The 18,069-nt window shown below is 44.8% G+C and overlaps 1 protein-coding gene across 1 annotated transcript in view; it reads right to left on the bottom strand.

Moving 5' to 3' along the window:
* The window catches only part of LOC120915327 (kinesin-like protein KIF18B), an 85,902-nt gene that overhangs the window by 29,308 nt on the left and 38,525 nt on the right, over positions 1–18,069 (bottom strand). Inside the window, exon 10 of the mRNA XM_040325732.1 lies at positions 8,896–9,031. Within this exon, the coding sequence (XP_040181666.1) occupies positions 8,896–9,031 (136 nt within the window). The remainder of the gene's footprint in view (positions 1–8,895; positions 9,032–18,069) is intronic.

Below are 18,069 nucleotides of genomic sequence, written 5' to 3'. Positions count from 1 at the left end.
CGATAACACTTGGTCACATGTTACTTATATGTCCACTTAAACTATAGGATAGTTAATTTATCCCTTAACTACCCCCATTTGTGAGGGTCAGGGTTTTTGTTTAAAGTCCCATGCAAATCAATGGGAAATGTATGTTCCCACATAACTTCTGTACGCCTGGAGATATTTCAATAATACCTGGTACACATAATTACTTATATGCCAAATAAAAATATATGACAGTTAAATTAACCCTTACCTACACCCTTATATAAAAGATGGGTATATTTATATTACTATGATTTTCCTCCCCAAAAGGTTAAGATAGGAAGACCGGGCAACGCCGGGTATTCAGCTAGTATATATATATCTTTTTTTTTTTTTTTTTCTGGAGTGTCCTCCCTCTTCCCTTCAATTTTTTTTTCCTCTTTTGTTCCTATTCTCTCCACTATGGCTACTACAATGGTGACTCAACCACTCTTGAATATATGCTCCTATAATGTCAAAGGTTTAAATATAGCTTCCCAAGAGAGGGCAAATTCTATATCAAATGCACAAATATAAAGTTAATTTACTTCTCTTACAAGAAACTCACTTTCCAGGCTGATTCTCTTACCACCTGCCCTACCAGACACTTTAATCGGTGGTCTCATAGTACGAATCCTGAACAGTACTAATCCTGACCAGAAGGCTAAAGGAGTTTATATTGCTTTTCACAAAACCTTACCTATTGATTTAATTGACTGTATAGCAGACCCCCAGGGAAGGTACGTTTGTCAAGTTTTCCTTGTGGGGAATTAAATTTACAGTGGCTAACCTATATCTGCCAAATACTAATCAAAGTCAAACAGCGATGAGATATCTGGAAACACTGTTTGGTTTCATGGAAGGGAGACTCATTATGGGGGGGTGACTTCAATCTTGCAATGGACTCGCAGTTGGATACTTCTTCATCAAGAACTGAGGTCTCATTATCTAGGTTGAAGATGTTGAAGCGCATTCTTTACAACCATCACTTAATAGATGTCTGGAGGATATTGCATCCTAAATTAAGAGATTACACTTACTTTTCTATGGTCCACCAATCTTATAGTCGAATTGACTATTTTTTTGTGGACCATAATGGTCTTGTTCGGGTCACCAATATGTGACATTGGCACTATGGTTTGGTCAGACCAAGCACCTCTTTTTTTGACGTTTAAAATCCCTTCGGTTCCATTCAGAGAATGGACGTGGCGTCTGAATGATGCTTTATTGGTAAATCCAGAATGCTCTACTTATATTTGGCGGAAACTATTTCAAACTTTTTGGCAGACCATGCTTTAGACTCTACTACACTTCCCACTCAATGGGAGGCTCTGAAAGCAGTCTTGAGAGGGTCTTTTATCTAACTAGGTGCCCGCTTGAAAAAGAAGCAATTAGCAGCCATTACAACAGCGGTCCAAAAGCTTAGAACCTTAGAAACAGAACATAAGCTCTCAAATACGACAGAAACTCTACTGGAGGTTGCCTCATCCCGGACATGTAAGGCAAGGTGAATTTGAACTCTATATACACTCATCCCGGACATGCCTGCGCAATCTATATGAATCTTCGGCTCGCTCATATACGGGTAAATTGGCACTGCATCAGTACAAATTTAGTGATAAATGTGGGAAGTCGTTGGCAAGGTCCCTAAATCCACATCAGACCCCTACTTTTATTTCACAGCTTCAGGGACCAAATGGAGAAATTATATCCTCACCCTCTCTAATCATAAAAACATTCAGCGATTTCTACCAGTCTCTATATAATGTACCTCCATACCAATCTCTAAGCTCACCCGATACTGAAGAGGATAATGTGGCATCCTATATAGCAGATACTTCGTTACCTACTTTGGATGAAGATACGGTAGAAGAATTAGAAACCCCAATTGCTGAGGAAGAGGTCGCCAAGGCTATCGCTAACACCCCGGAGGGTAAAAGTCCTGGCCCTTACGCCTAAATTTTATAAGCATTTTGCCTCTCTTCTTACTCCCTTTCTGACCCAGGTATTTAATTCTATAGCAAATGGGTCTACCTTTCCTACACAAACGATAGAAGCACATATCTCACTCATTCCGAATCCAGACAAAGATCTTTCGTTATGTGCAAACTATAGACCTATATCTTTAATTGGGGTCGATGTAAAAAAAAAATTCTAAGATTTTAGCTAGTCGCCTACAACCATTATTGCCTCAATTAATACATCTAGACCAGGCTGGCTTTGTCAGCGGTCAAGAGGCGAGAGGCTAGAGACAATGGGCCAGATCCACAGAAGAAATACGCCGGAGTATCTACTGATACTCCGGCGTATTTTCAAATTTGCAGCGTTGTATCTTAATTTGTGATTCACAAACAAGATACGACGGCATTTGGCTAAGATCCGACAGGCTTACGGCTTCGTACGCCTTCGGATCTTAGGCTGCAATACTTCGGCCGCCGCTGGGTGGAGTTTGTGTCATTTTCCAGCATCGGGTATGCAAATTAGCTTTTACGGCGATCCACGAAGCTACTCGCGTGCGTTACGTCGTTTTTTTGCCGTCGCAAAGTTAAGCCTGCTTTTTCATGGCTTAACTTTACACCAGCCATGTTAAAGTATGGCCGTCGTTCCCGCGTCGAATTTTAAATATTTTTTTTCGGCGTAAGTACGTTACGCACGTCGCCATTTCACGTCGGGGCACCGTAATTTTGTGCAAAGCACGTCGGGAAATTTTCTAACGGAGCATGCGCAGAATGTTCGGCGCGGGAGCGCTCCTAATTTAAATGGTACACGCCCCATTTGAATTAGGCGGGCTTGCGCCGGACGTCTGTACGTTACTCCGCCACAAGTTTATACTCAAGTGCTTTGTGAATCAAGCACTTACGAGGAAAACTTGCAGCGGTGTAACGTAAAGACGATACGTTACGCCGCCGTATTTGTACCTGAATCTGGCCCAATGTGATTAAAGCCCTCCTGCTGACAGATTATGCCCGTACTCAAGATATCTCTCTTTGCCTGCTAACGGTTGGCTAAAAGGCTTTTGACCGTGTTAGTTGGAAGTTTTTACGATCCTCTCTCCAACAGATAGGCATAGGTCCCTATATAATAGCACGGATTATGTCCTTGTATCTATCACAATCAGCTAGAATTAGGATGAATGGATCCCTAATACCCCGCTTTTTCCATTTTTAATGGAACACGGCAGGGTTGTCCCTTATCACCCTTGTTTTATGTTATTACGATGGAACATCTGGCAAACGCATTGCGACAAAACTACATGCAAAATTGGCTCTTTTTGCAGATGATTTGCTATTATTTGTAACGAAACCAGATACTTCCTTCTATACTCCTAGAATTCCAGAGATTTAATGAAGTTCGCAATTTTAAAGTTAATTACAGTAAATCAGAACTTAATATATCTTTAGCGCAAACAAATTTGAAGCAAATATCGAAGAACTTTTCTTTTAGGACCTGTTCGGAGTCGATTCGATACTTAGGGATTACCATCCCAGTCTCAACATCACAATTATATTCTCAAAATTTTCTCCCGATGCTTCATAAAATCCAAACGACTTTGACATCTTATACATTTAAGAGACTTTCATGATTTGGTAGAATTAATACCCTTAAGATGGATATACTCCCTCGTCTTTTATACTCATTTCAAACGATCCCAATACATCTCCTGGCAGTGTACTTTCGTAAAATCCATCAGCTAGTTTCTAAGTTTATATGGAACTCAGCCCAGTCTAGAATTAGCTTTGGGACATTATTCCTTCCGAAAAACAAAGGAGGAGTAGGGGTACCAGATGTTTCCATCCATCATAAAGCAACTATACTAACACGTATTACTGACTGGTTCCACCATTCCTCATCCAAGTTATGGGTACAACTGGAAGGTCACATAAACCCTATAGATCTTTGTGCCCTTCCTTGGACTTCGCCTATTTTACGAAAGGGCCTTTCAATTCCAGCAGATCTCACTAGGCAAACATTACACATATGGGATCGTATGATACACATTTATAAGATATCAAAACAATTGAGCCCCATGACTCCCTTCTTTAGAACGCCCGACTTCTTACTAGCCTTACACTCAACTACGTTCGGCCCCTGATACAAACAGGAGCATCGAAGAATTGCTCAAGTCCTCCAGTCAGATTCATTTTTAATGGTAGACTCCTCATCTACAATGATCTCTCATAACCCTGCGCAGTGGCTACAGAGACATCAAGCTTTATGTTATATACGATCGATCCCATCAAAACAAGATATTTGTGCTAACCCAACTGCATTTGAATCCTTGCTCCTGCAAGAAGAACCAATATCACATTCGATTTCTGTATTATACTCTATTCTTCTACTATCAATCCATTCAGATCTCTCTCCGTATACACGTAAATGGGAAAAAGACCTCCAAGAGACTGTAACTTTATCGGATTGGCAAAAAAGCTTTATTTTGACTCATAAAATGTTGATAGCTACAAGAACGCAAGAGAAGGCATATAAACTGATGAGCAGATGGTACAAGTGTCCCTCTACTATCCATCAAATGAATCAGGATATATCCGATATCTGCTGGCGCTGTCATGAGTCAAAGGGAAATATGTTCCATATCTGGTGGGCGTGTCCCCCGGTGAGAGGGTTTTGGAAACATATCTTTAATTTATATGGAAAACTAGTGGATATAAATATCCACGCATCACTCAGAGTGGCTCTCTTAACCATGATTCCAGGATCTTTAAAGAAAGCAAAGGAGGATGTGCTTAGACACTTCCTCGCTGCAGCTAGAGCAGTTATCCCACGACACTGGAGGAATGGGCAATTGAAATGGACTTTAGAAGGCCTGTTGGCACGGGAACTGGGAAGAGAAGAACAGTTCTCCCGAACTTGGTCAGTTTGGTCCAAGTTTAGACAATCAGCCGAGTTTCTAATATGGGTTAACGGGAACCCTACCATTGTTTAGCCATGTTGGAGCGATTATAATTATTAATATTATCGCAATTTTTTCCCCTTCCTTTTTTTGAAAGTTTTTTTTTTTTTTTTCCTCTATTTGCCTGGATAGCCACCCGACCGGCACTATAAGCTAAAGAGTAGCACCCCTTGGTTTCTTTTTTCCTCTTCCTCTCCTTATGTTGGTGTGAAGAAGATATGCAAGAATATATATTGTATTCTACTAGTATATGTATATTGTTTTCATTTATATATATATATATCTGTTGTGCATAGGGTAAAACCCCTGTAAGGCCCCATACACACGAGAGAATTTATCCGCGGATACGGTCCAGCGGACCGTTTCCACGGATAAATCCTCTCAAAGATTTCCGCAGATTTCTATGCGATGGAGTGTACTCACCATCGCATTAAAATCCGCGCGGAAATCCTCTGGCGCGACGCTGTCATATAAGGAATTCCACGCATGCGTCAAATCATTACGACGCGTGCGGGGAATCCCTTTGGACGGATGGATCCGGTGAGTCTGTACAGACGAGCGGATCCATCCATTGGGATGGATTCCAGCAGATGGATTTGTTCTGCATGTCAGCGAATATCCATCTGCTGGAAATCCATCCCAGGGGAGATTTATCCGCGGATAAATATCCGCTGGCGTGTACACACCATAGGATCTATCCGCTGAAACCCATTTGATGGGATTTATCTGCGGATAGATTCTATGGTGTGTATGGGGCCTAAGACTTTTATAAAATAATATTGTAAACATGTGGTGACTTTTCTGGGTTTTGAAATTTTTTGCCTGCTATTGGAGAGACAGGGGGGGAAAGACACAGCACCAGTGCTGGGGATTATGAGACCCAGAGAGGGTTACAAGTACATTGGGAGCTATAAATATCCAAGAGAACGACAAGTTTCTTTTAACATTACTGTGAGACAATATGATCAGTTACATCTATATTTAAAAATAAATCTTACACATTTAAAAATTGGAAATATGGCTTTAAATAGTTGCTTTCACATTTAACCCTGATTAATCCTGATATAATCTCAATTAACCTCTTGTCTCTCAATTCTTAGCAAGTTTTATAGCCAAACTTTTTTTGACACTTATTCCCCAGCAGCCATGGTGTTAAGTCTGTCTCGGGTGATCAGCATAGTTAATACTGATCTCTGAAGTCTGGGCTGTCACAGTGCCTTAATGTCACTAGTCAGTTTTTTCTTCTTATATGGACAATGGCCAACAATGGTTTTGGGATAAAAATAATTTGAGATCTGCAAGTTACCTAAATTCATCACAGTCACATGTACCAAAAAGGTACCCAAGAAAGGAACAAAAAAAAAATACGAGGCCCTGAAAACATGACTTCTTCAAAAACCCAATAGAACTCACAGATGCTAAATACATCAAGTGATAAATGAAACAATTGTTTAGGCCATCTTCTGGGGCCTCAACTTTTCCTTTACAATCTTGTAAGAATGTTTTCACAACTTTACTTTGTGGTGTATCAAATGAAAAAAAGCAATCTTTTTAAGATCAACGAGAATTTAATACCAACACTACTATCAAAGTTAAGTCAAGTAAATAAATATGAAATATGTCAACGCTTCAAATTATGCCCCCCCCATGCAACGGCAACAAACTTTGAATCCCTGATGCCCCCCCTGTACCAAGTCAAAGCAGATCCGGGACACAGTGTGCCTGATAGAATGGGGTGGGGACATCTATTAAACAGCGGCAAAAAGGCGTAAACAAGCCATAGCTTTCTGAATAAAAAAAAAAAAAAGGTGCAACAAGAGAACTTTGAGGTGCCATTTCTGACCTTGCATCCTGAAAATGCCAACTGCCTGCTTGTCATGCTGATCCAGCAGCTTCGGTCTTTTGGAGGCACTAACCTGAGGAAAGCACACACCTCTGACTTCTAATTTGCATGCTTCTTTTCCAGGTGATTGACTCGGACAGTATACTACATGGTTTATATTGCGCCAACCGCTTGTGCAGTGCTTTACAAAGTGAAAGGAGGCAGTACAGTTACAATAAAATTCAATACAAGAGGATTAGGAGGGACCTGCTTGTGAGAGCCTAACATCTAAAAGGCAACCAACATTCTCTTAGAAGTATGACAGTAATGGCGGCCTCTGTGTTTCCATCACTACAGGTTTCCCTTAAGTCAATGTGCCAATAACACTAAGTGAACCATATCTGTAATCTGTCATGGAGGAATATTTCAGCCCCACGTGAGGTTTGGGCTGGCCAAAAGATGCTGTATTTATTCATGCACTATATATTCCCAACACAAAGAAATTGATTTTGACATTGTAATCCATGTGATGCAGAGTACATAACTTTTTATCATATGTAAAACATTAAGATCTGTCCAAGGTAGTTGCTGTGATAAAGACATTGACTGCCATTCAGAGAATACTCAGGGATTCTTCAGCCCTATAAATTACAATAGGTTCTGCAAATCTAGGTAGACTGAAGTCTCCTAACACACAGCATAAATGTATCCACACGTTTAGAAACATTCCTTGATGGCTGACACCACCTGCCTTTGTAATTTGTGCGCACAATTTGTAAAGCAGACAGATTTTAAATATGTCAAAGCAACATGCTATCCGTACATCGAGATTCCTCTGGAATGGAGGGAAACAGTCAACCCCTGCTTTGTCCAGGTTACAAATATTTTATCTTTACTTCCTTCTCTGCCGGAACCAATATTGTAGGTCATAAATCATATCTTAAAAAAACCTGAAATATTACTAAACCATATTTAAAGTGGTTCTAAAAAGGTAGTAGTTTTATTCCCTTAATGCTCTGCATTAAGCTAGTGCGGCTCTCCCCATATACTTTGCTGAGCCCCGATCTTGGTCCAACGCTGTGCCCGAGAGCAGTAGCTATCTCTCTCCTCACTCTCTCACCATTGGCTCCCACTGCTGTCCATCACAGTCAGTGAGAATAGAGCAGGTGGGTGTGATGGAGCCTGCACGAATTTCCCCATAGCTAGTGGCTTGCTATGGGGGCACTCGCGGGGGGGCGGGTGCCAGGAACTTCACTACTGTGTTCCACAGAAGTACAGTTAAAACTAGCTTTGGCTGTACTTCTCCTTTTCCCCAGCAGAATTTTTGGTTGTTGAGAATAGAGTGGGCAAGGATTAAAATGACTACCGTATTTATCAGCGTATAACACGCACCCTAATTTTAAGAGGGAAGTTTCGGGGGGGGGGGGGGGGGAACTTTCCACAGCCCCCTGCATATAACACGCAGGTACAGTTTACCCTCTATTGTCAGGGTAAAAAAGTGCTCATTGGGGAATTGTTAGACATTGTCAGAGATTCTAACTCTTCCCTCCTCTATTAAAAATGTGCTTTTATTTTGTCTGTGGCCCCACTGAAGCGTCTCCCCAATAGGGATATGGATGACAAAAACCTGACAGAGGCTCTAGCCCTTCCCTGTTGGCCAGAGTTGAGTTTCAATTTATATCCTGAAATGCATTTTGTACACCCGATCAGAAACTAAATGAAATGGGCTTCCAGGCATCTAGAGGGGCTAGCATCCCCCTATGCTCTCATTTTGCTAGGTCTACAAAGATTTTTCCTGTTCTTAGCTGCCCTGAAAAGACTTGCCTGGTTAAGAAGTTCAATAGCACAAGCTTGGTAGAACATAACCTACATACTTTCCAATCAGAGGAGTCTTCAAAAAAGGCATCTTCTGCTATGCTCTCTTAAGGAAAACCATAATGTTTTGTGGATCCCGCATCAAGGGTGCACCATGTATTAAGTGTTTACATTTTTTAAATCAAAAAAAAAAAAAAAAAAAAAAAAAAGAGAAAGAGACTTACTGGCCAGTCTTGGATATAAAATTTGCTACAATATTTGTAACAACAGTGACACGTCATTTCACAAGGGCATTAGTCAATGTAGCCTTGCTATCTGACAGTCATATAGTACATAAACTTACCTCTTTCTCTCTGTTCTTCTTAGAAGGCTGCTTGTGATTTAGGTGCCCAGAACTCAGCCGGTTCAATGACTGTAGATGAGTCTTGGTGCCTTGCTCAGGACTGGAAGTGTCCAAGGGCTTATCTAGGCTGTTGCAACTGGAAAAAAAAAATCAAAGAAAGAACGTTTGCAAGATAACCTTTATAGAACAGAAATGCCAAAACAGAATTTCTCTCTTCTGGGTGGAGCAAGACAGGGTTTGAACCCTTAACAGGCTTCCCGGTTTCCCTAAAACATTCCTATCTGGGAAAGATTGTAGATTAAATAAATCCAAGTACAGGAGAAAATGAGTGTTTCTGTGCCTTGAACCTTTTATTGGATTGTCCACCATAATAAATAAATAAATACAATAAATAAATATATATTTTTTACTTTCTGCTATAAAACATAAAAATGTAAACAAATCAAATTTTGTCATCAATTTTGGCCAATATGTATTCTGTTACATATTTTTGGTAAAATCCCAATAATTGTATATTGATTGGTTTGCGCAAAAGTTATAGCTTCTACAAACTTTGGGATGTTTTTATGGAATTTTTAGTTATTGGGAGCGGGTCAAAGGTACGTGATTTTGCACAGTGGAGTCACCGCCGTGCAGTAAATGTACGTGGGGCGTTTAGCAAGAAGTTAAACACAGTCAGTGAATCTAAATCAGGGCTTGACAACATTTTCTTTGATTCTAGGAGCCAGCTAAAAAAGTTAGGAGCCAGTTTATTTTAACCAACAAAGCTTACGGGTAGAACAGGTAATATGTTCCTGAAGGTGAACTTATCCTTTAACCCTTTCACAGCCAGAGACATTTTTGCATTTTTCTGCACACGTTTAAACTTTTTTTATTTTCTAAAGTCCAGCTCCCCTATGCATCAATATAGCATAGTACTTTTTTTTGCAAAAATCTCAAAGCTTTTTATTAAATCTACAGGCACTTACTTTGTGTCCTAATCCACGTTTCCATTAGTAATGTTCTCATTCTTTTTTTTTTATTATTTATCACCAAAAACAAAGCCAGTCCTTCCGGACCTTCAACATACAGAACATAGCAGTAGATACAACAGCTCTCGTGTGCAGGTATGACAGCATATATGAGACTATTGTCACAAACACATTCCATCATTGCTGGTTAAAGTACATCTAGGCCCCGGTGCGGGTGTGTCCCTCTGGGGCCCCAGTTAGCGTCTCATGTCGCGGTGGTGGGGCCCGGTCAGCCTGGCTTCCATATCCGTTTTCCGTTTGCATAGTAAGGAAAGATAGAACAAAGGTTAAAGAGCAGTGTAAGAAAGAGTAGGAAGAAGCTTAGTGGAAAGTAGGTGGGGGGGGGGGGCTGCACGAGCAAGGTCATTATAAAGCGCCCTAAACGGGCGTGGGGTATTACTTTTCTAGGTCCGGGTATACCAATTACCAGGGAGAGCAGGTATTAAACCTGTGTCTGAGTAAGCGTTTGGCCATCGGTCTCTCTGAGCTTTTGGCCTTCTTCTGAGTACTTGAAGACATTGTACAGCTGCCATGTCTCCGAGTATGTCTCCTGGCGCTGTTGATTGGAGAGGATCAAGTCTTCCATTCGACTGATCTCATCTACCCTATTCAGCCACAGGGCTACGGTCGGGGGGTGAGGGGACTTCCAGCGGAGAGGCACGCAGGCCTTGGCTGCATCCAGGAGGTGACGCACCACCGACTTTTTATAAGTTCCAGGTGGTATATTGGTTGCCTGAAGGAGGAAATACGCCGGGTCATCCGGTACCGCATACCCCGTAAACTTTTGGGTGATCCGGCGTACCTCTCCCCAGAAGCCCCTGATCTGCGGGCAGGACCAAAACACATGCAGTAGGGTGCCCTTGTCCTGCTGGCATCTCCAGCAGGTGTCAGTAGTGTGGGGGAATAGTCTGTGCAGGAGGTCTGGGGTTCTGTACCAGCGGGTAAAAACCTTATAGTTCGTCTCCTGAGTTCTCGCGCACAGAGATGACTTGTGCGCGAAGCGGAGTATGGTCTGTTTTTTAGTGGGCGAGAACTGTATGTTCAGGTCTCTCTCCCATTTTGCCAGTGCCGGGATCTGATATCCCTCAGGGGGGGCGATCAGCATAGCGTACATCAAGGATAGAGCGTGTGGGAGCACTCCCGTGTCTCCACACAGCACCTCCAGCTCTGTCAATGGTGCCTGTCCGCCTGAGGGGGCCGGTATGGAGTTCAAAAAATGAGTCAGCTGGTTTGCCCTCAGGAAGTCAAGGCTGAAAATACCCTCCGGGTCTGTTAGTTCAGTTGCTGACTTCCACCGTCCCCCTGAACTAAAGTGTGAGGCCTGATACAGGCCTGCTTTCCCGAGGTCCAGAAACCTCCTATCTTGCAGGCCCGGGCCAAAGAGTGGGTGTCCGATGATGGGTCTAAGAGGGCAATCTCTGGAGGTCGGGGAGCTGGGTAAAAAGGTCTGATCATATCTTAGTCGTGGTCCCCACAAGTGGGTGGCGCTTAAGTAATGTTCTCATTCTAAACAGATTTTAGGTCATGACAAAGGAAGAAGTTGACCAGCTGACCTCATTAGCACACACACACACACTGCATCACCCACCCTCCCACCCCCAGGTGCACGTTTTTTAAATGAAATGCATTTAATCAGTGATCACCCTTTTCACTAAATACACAATATACAATCAAATTGCATATTTTATGGCCACATTTATGCACCTAAAGATTCTAGCTGTGCTTTAAATGCCATTAATTCTTAACACACCAAACACAGAAGCAAACACACATTTTGCCATGTGAAAAAATGAGGGGTAAGTGCTGCAAAACGCACAGTAATTACACAACCCACAAAAATGTCCCATTAACCACATGTAGTGCAGCCAATTGAAATCAACAGGCTGCCCTATGCGTGTCACAGGAAAAACGAAACACAAAATGTGTGCTCCCACTATGCTAGATGTGAATGGGGCCTGAAAGTTAAATTGGTGCACATCACACTGCATTACATTCTTTTCCTTGATAGCCGGGAAAACGGTCAACGTGGAAACTAGCACCCAAAGTGACGTCACACGGATCAACAAGAGCAAATCTAGCAACAGTCCAGGCACTAGGACGAAACCTCTTGTCACCATGGAAACCTAAAGTTTGTCGAGATCTGATCTAAATTTAATGTTTCCGTTATCCTGACTGGGCGTCATATGACGTCCAGCAGGACAAGATGCCGTTGCACGTCTGAGAGGGCGCGCAGCGACCACATCTCTGATCTTGAAAAGAAGCCTCTGTCAGAGGCTTCTTACCACATGATCATCTGTGACCACTCACAACTGATCATCGTGTGAACCAGCAAGTGCTGGTAAATGGCATTCCTCGGTTCGCACTGACAGGGAGAGCCGATTGGCGGCTCTCCCTGTCAGAGGGGGGGTCTGTGCTGATAATCTGCACAGCCCCATCAGATGTGCCAAAAAGTTACCCAGTCAGTGCCCCCTCAGGATGGCCTATCAGTGCCCAAGTGCCAATTAGTGCCAGTCAGTGCCCACCACATTGTCAATCAGTGCCTTACAGTAACACCTGTCAAAACTTCAGTGCCACCTGTCAGTGCCCACCACAGCCGCCTGTCAGTCCTGCCTATTGGTGCCCAGTGTTGCCTATCGTGCCACCTTATTAGTGCCAACTCATCAGTGCCCATCAGTGAAGGAGAAAAAGCAAGTTAGGCTTACCGGTAACTTGTTTTCCAGAAGTCTTTCAGGACAGCACCTCGAGAGATAGTGGCTCCTCCCTCTCCAACAGGAAACACCTTCATTCCAAACTTTAAAGGGAGGCTCCTCCCAGCACACTTCAGTTGTTACCGAGAAACCTCCGGCCCCGGCTGGAACATATAAACACATAGGTTAGTCACAGCATGGCACATTTAACAAGTATCTCAAACGGGCGGGTTGCTGCTGTCCTGAAAGACTTCTGGAAAACAAGTTACCGGTAAGCCTAACTTGCTTTTTCCCAGAGCGTCTTTCAGGACAGCACCTCGAGAGGATACCAGAGACTTACCACCTTAGGGCGGGACAACAGCTTGTAGGACCTTTCTGCCAAATGCTTGGTCCTTGGCAGAAATCAGGTCCAATCTATAATGCCGTATAAACGTGTTAAAGCTTGACCACGTCGCCGCCCTGCAGATTTGTTCCGGGGTGGCACCAGCTCTCTCTGCCCATGAGGTCGCAAGCGCTCTTGTAGAGTGGGCACAGATCCCATCTGGTGGGACAATCTTCGCATGCAAATAGGCCTCCCTGACGGCTAGCTTTAACCATCTGGCTATCGTGCCCTTTGAGGCTGGATGGCCCCTTCTTTTGCCCCCAAATAAAACAAACAGTGAATCTGATTGTCTGAAGGACTCTGTTATTTTAAGGTAGCATACCAGAGCCCTTCTCACATCTAGCATGTGAAAAAACGATTCTTTTTCCCCCGAGGGGTTTGAACAAAACGTAGGTAGCACAATCTCTTGAGCTCGATTGGCCGCTGAGGCTACCTTGGGTAAGAATTTTGGGTCTGTTCTAAGCACAACCCTATCCGAAAATAAAGAAAAATACGGTTCCCTTATTGACAGGGCCTGTAGTTCGCTCACCCTACGGGCTGAGGTGATAGCGACCAAAAAAAGAACCTTTAAGGTAGCATCTCTAAGAGAAGCATCACCCAAAGGTTCAAAAGGCTTTCCAGCTAAAGCTTTCAAAACAATTGACAAATCCCACTTCGGGAAACCCCTGACCTGTGGCGGCCTAGCCCTCGAGAGGGCTCTAAAGAACCTTGATACCAACGGTTCGGAGGCTATTGATCTTTCTAGGAAGACTGCTAAGGCGGATACCTGCACTTTCAGAGTGCTGACCGCTAACCCCATATCTGCTCCGTTTTGCAAAAATTCTAGAATGGCCCTCAAACTGCTAGGTTCCATGTTAGCAGTGTGACACCAGGACGTAAATACTCTCCAAACTTTAGCGTAGATGGCTCTTGTGACCTTCTTCCTGCTATTTAATAGGGTAGACACTAACCGATCCGAAAACCCCTTATCCTCTAGGATCTTTCTTTCAGAAACCAAGCTGAAAGGGAGAGCCTGGATACGTCCGGATGACACACTGGACCCTGACTCAGAAGATCTGACCTGCAAGGTAGGTGCCAACATGGTCTTGTAGCCATGCTTAGGAGTGTCGAGAACCATGGTCTCTTGGGCCAAAACGGAGCAATCAGGATTACTGGGACTCCTTCCTTCTGAATCTTTCTCAGGACCAGTGGAATCAGTTGGAACGGGGGGAAAGCGAAGGAGAGATGAAATCCCCAGGGATGCGCCAGGGCATCCACCCCTAAGGAGCCCTCCAGTCTGTTTAGGGAAAAAAACAGAGGTACCTGGGAGTTTTCTCTCGAAGCAAATAAGTCCACCTCTGGTTGACCCCACTTGCTGACTATTTCTGCAAAGACTTCGGGGTTTAGAGACCACTCCGACTCCTGAACCTGACGCCTGCTCAGAAAATCTGCCACCCCATTCAGGGATCCCTTCAGGTGTATTGCCGAGAGGGATCGCAGATTTTTTTCTGCCCATAATAGAGTGCTTTCGGCCAACATCAGCAGGGACTTGCTTCTGGTGCCCCCCTGCCTGTTCAAATACGCTACGGCCGTAGCGTTGTCCGTCAACACCTGGACATGTTGGTCTAGAAGACCCGGAGCAAACCTCTCTAGAGCTAATGAGACTGCTCTCAACTCCCTCCAGTTCGAGGATCGGGCTGATTCCTCCTTTGACCATCGGCCCTGAACAAAGTTCTTTCCCAAATGGGCTCCCCATCCCCAGGCACTGGCATCTGTCGTTATCCTTTCCCCCACCGGAAAGGACCAACTCAGACCTCTCGAGAGCACCCTTTGGTCCTTCCACCAATATAGGGATCTTTTTACCCGAGATGGAATCTTTACTAGACTGTCCAGGGAATTGAGGTTGTGATCCCATGACTTTAACAGAAAACTTTGTAGGCACCGAAAATGCAGCCTTGCCCACTGGATTGCAGGCATGGTTGAGGTTAATAGTCCTAACGCCGCCATTATTTGCCTTATGGATATGGGTTGATAGGACTGAAGTCGAGAGATTGTCTCGTGGACCTTGATCTTTTTTTCTTGGGGCAGAAATATACTTTGGCTCAGCGAGTTCACCTGAAATCCTAGAAACAGAATATCCTGAGCAGGTACCAATGAGGATTTCTGGAGGTTCAGGATCCATCCCAGGGACTCCAGGTGAGTCTGAGCCGTGGCCACGTCTATCAGTAATTTTTCCCTTGACGGGGCAAAAAATAGCAGGTCGTCTAGATATGGGACCACTGCTACTCCCTGTAACCGCAGCGGGGCCAAGGCTTCCGCCATCACCTTGGTAAACACCCGGGGTGAGGATGAGAGCCCGAAAGGCAGAGCCCTGTACTGCAGATGCTGAACTATCCCCCCTCTCCTTACCGCAAACCTGAGGTATCTTTGGGATTGCGGAGAGATCGGGATGTGCAGGTAGGCGTCCCTTAAATCTATCGACGCCATGAAGCAACCTGGCGTCAATAAATTTCGGACCGAGAAAATAGAGTCCATTTTGAACCTCCTGTACCTGACTGACCTGTTTAGGGGTTTCAGGTTTAAGATCATCCTGAATTTCCCTGTCGGTTTCCTTACCAGGAAAATATGGGAGTAGAAACCCAGGCCTTGTTCTGCCTGAGGTACCTCTATTATTACCCCCTGCTGCCTCAACTCCTTTAAAGAGGATTTCATGGCCAGGGATTTTGCTGGATCCTTCGGGAAATTTGTCACCAGAAATCTTTGGGGTGGAGTTTCTGAAAACTCTATCTCGTAACCCCAGGACAGGGTGGTCAGAATGTACTGATTGGTGGTTATCTCTGACCATCGCGGAAGAAACCTTTGTAATCTTCCGCCAACCCGGGACGCCGAGTCATTGCGTTTTTTGGGGCTGTGCAGGAGGATTGAAAAGGATTCCCTTCTTTTCTTTGGCTTTCTGTGCCCAACCTCTCCTGTCCCCTTGGGGTTTGTTACCCTTATCTTGTGCCCTTTGCTGACGAAAAAAACGTCTAGGGGGCTGCCTTTTCCTTTTGACCGGGAAAGATTTCTTTCTATCTGCGGTCCTGTCCAGGATATTATCTAAGTCTGGACCAAATAAGAGATCTCCTGAGAAAGGGATACCGCAAAGTTTGTTCTTTGATGCGGCATCCCCTGGCCAGGTCTTTAGCCAAAGCGCCCTCCTGGCCGAATTAGCCAGGGCCGCTGACCTTGCTGACATTTTAATGGCCTCCACTGAGGCATCTGCAATGTAGGCTACTGCCGCGGTCAGAGTAGAAAACGATTCCAGAATCTCCTCCTTCGACGAATCAGCCGAAATATGATTCTTCAGCTGATTTGTCCAGAATTCTAGATTCCGGGCAACACAGGTTGTGGCCATGGCGGGCTTTAAACCATTCATGATTGACTGCCAAGATCTTTTGAGGAGGAGATCCATGCGCTTATCCATGGGGTCCCTTAGAACGCCCATGTCCTCAAAGGCTAGGTCCGTGGACCTAGATACTTGCGAAAAAGCCGCATCGAGTTTTGGAACTTTATTCCAAACTGCTGTTTGATCCTCCTCAAAGGGAAAGCGCCTCTTATGTGCTTTAGGGAAAAAGGGTTTTTTCTCTGGGTCCTGCCATTCTCTAACTATGGTCTCAGAAATCACTGAATGGACCGGAATGACCCGCCCCTTTGACTCACCCAGACCCGCATACATGCGGTCATGCAAGGTTAGATCCCTTTTTTCCTCACTCAGGCCTAGAGTTAAATGAATAGCCCTGATTAAGCCGTCCACTTCCTCCAGGGATAGTTTAAATTTTGAGGGGTGCCCCACAGACTCCCCTTCTGACTCCTCTGAGTCCTCGCTGTCTGGTACCTGAGAGCCCCCTTCCCCGGGACCTGCTTCACCTGCTCCCAAAATCAGTTCCGGTACTGACACTGAATCCTGAGAGGATTGGGAAGTGGAGGCTAGAGGGGTGGTAGGCGGAACTAATGACTCACGTAAGGACTGAAATGTGGACAGTAGTTCTTTCTTTGCTGAGGAAATCAGTTCATCCCGCATAGCGGCTGACTCCTCCTGTATCAAAGAATCAATGCATGGTTTACAAAGTGCCTTCTTCCAGCTGTCACTCATCTTAGTTTTACATGATGGGCATCTCTTTTTAGAGTCAGACTTAGCCTGCAAGGAAAAAAACAACAGGGAAGGGAAGGCAGGGAGACCTTAGTGAGAAACCCTGTTCACACTTATGGACCCCCATAATAGGTGCACTAGGAAAGAAATAAAGACCAACCAGTGCCCCGACAGGCCCCCAAACCACTGGGGGGGAGAAAAAAGGATTTTGAGACTGACCATCCACCTGACAGTAAAAAAAGGAAAAAACAGGCAGAACTCATAAGGAAGGAAAAACACTCACTGTGCTGCTTCCCGCCGAGGTCTTGCTGGTGCCTGTGCCTGTCCCCACCGCTGGATTCTCTGCTGTCTCCATCGCAGAATACCAGCGCTTCACTCGTGGCTTCACTGACCGGCTTCCGGAGACCTATAGCGCCGTTGCGCCGGACCGGAAGCGGAAATCGGCACCAGCTCCCGCTCCGCCCCTTCCTGGCCGGCGCGCCGGAAATGACGCATCGGCCGGCGCCCGCGCTGTAAACAGAATGGCGCGAATCGCGCGCGCGGCCGCCGGACGCCATCCCCTGCTGTTTGCGGCTCCACTGAGCACACCTCGCCTGCCTGTAGCACCCGGACCCCGGATACCTGGAAGGGGAAAGCCCGGCTACTACCGTCGCCGAACGGGTAGCTCGGGGAGCGGAGTCTCCCAGGCTCTTGGCCTGAAAAAGGTATGAAAAAACGGGAGTAATCCAGGGCTTCCCTGGCCTCTAAGAACTCCCTTGAAGATGTTCCCTCCGGGTCGGAGGAAACACAAAAACTGAAGTGTGCTGGGAGGAGCCTCCCTTTAAAGTTTGGAATGAAGGTGTTTCCTGTTGGAGAGGGAGGAGCCACTATCTCTCGAGGTGCTGTCCTGAAAGACGCTCTGGGAAAACAACATTTTATAACCGAAACAAAGAAAAACTTAAACCCCAGTGGTGATCAAATACCACCAAAAGAAAGCTCTATTTGTGG

This window comes from Rana temporaria, chromosome 10 (assembly GCF_905171775.1).
Source record: "Rana temporaria chromosome 10, aRanTem1.1, whole genome shotgun sequence".
NCBI lineage: Eukaryota > Metazoa > Chordata > Amphibia > Anura > Ranidae > Rana > Rana temporaria.
The sequence above is the reverse complement of the archived record's forward strand: the minus strand, read 5'-3'. Positions and strand labels throughout refer to the sequence as shown.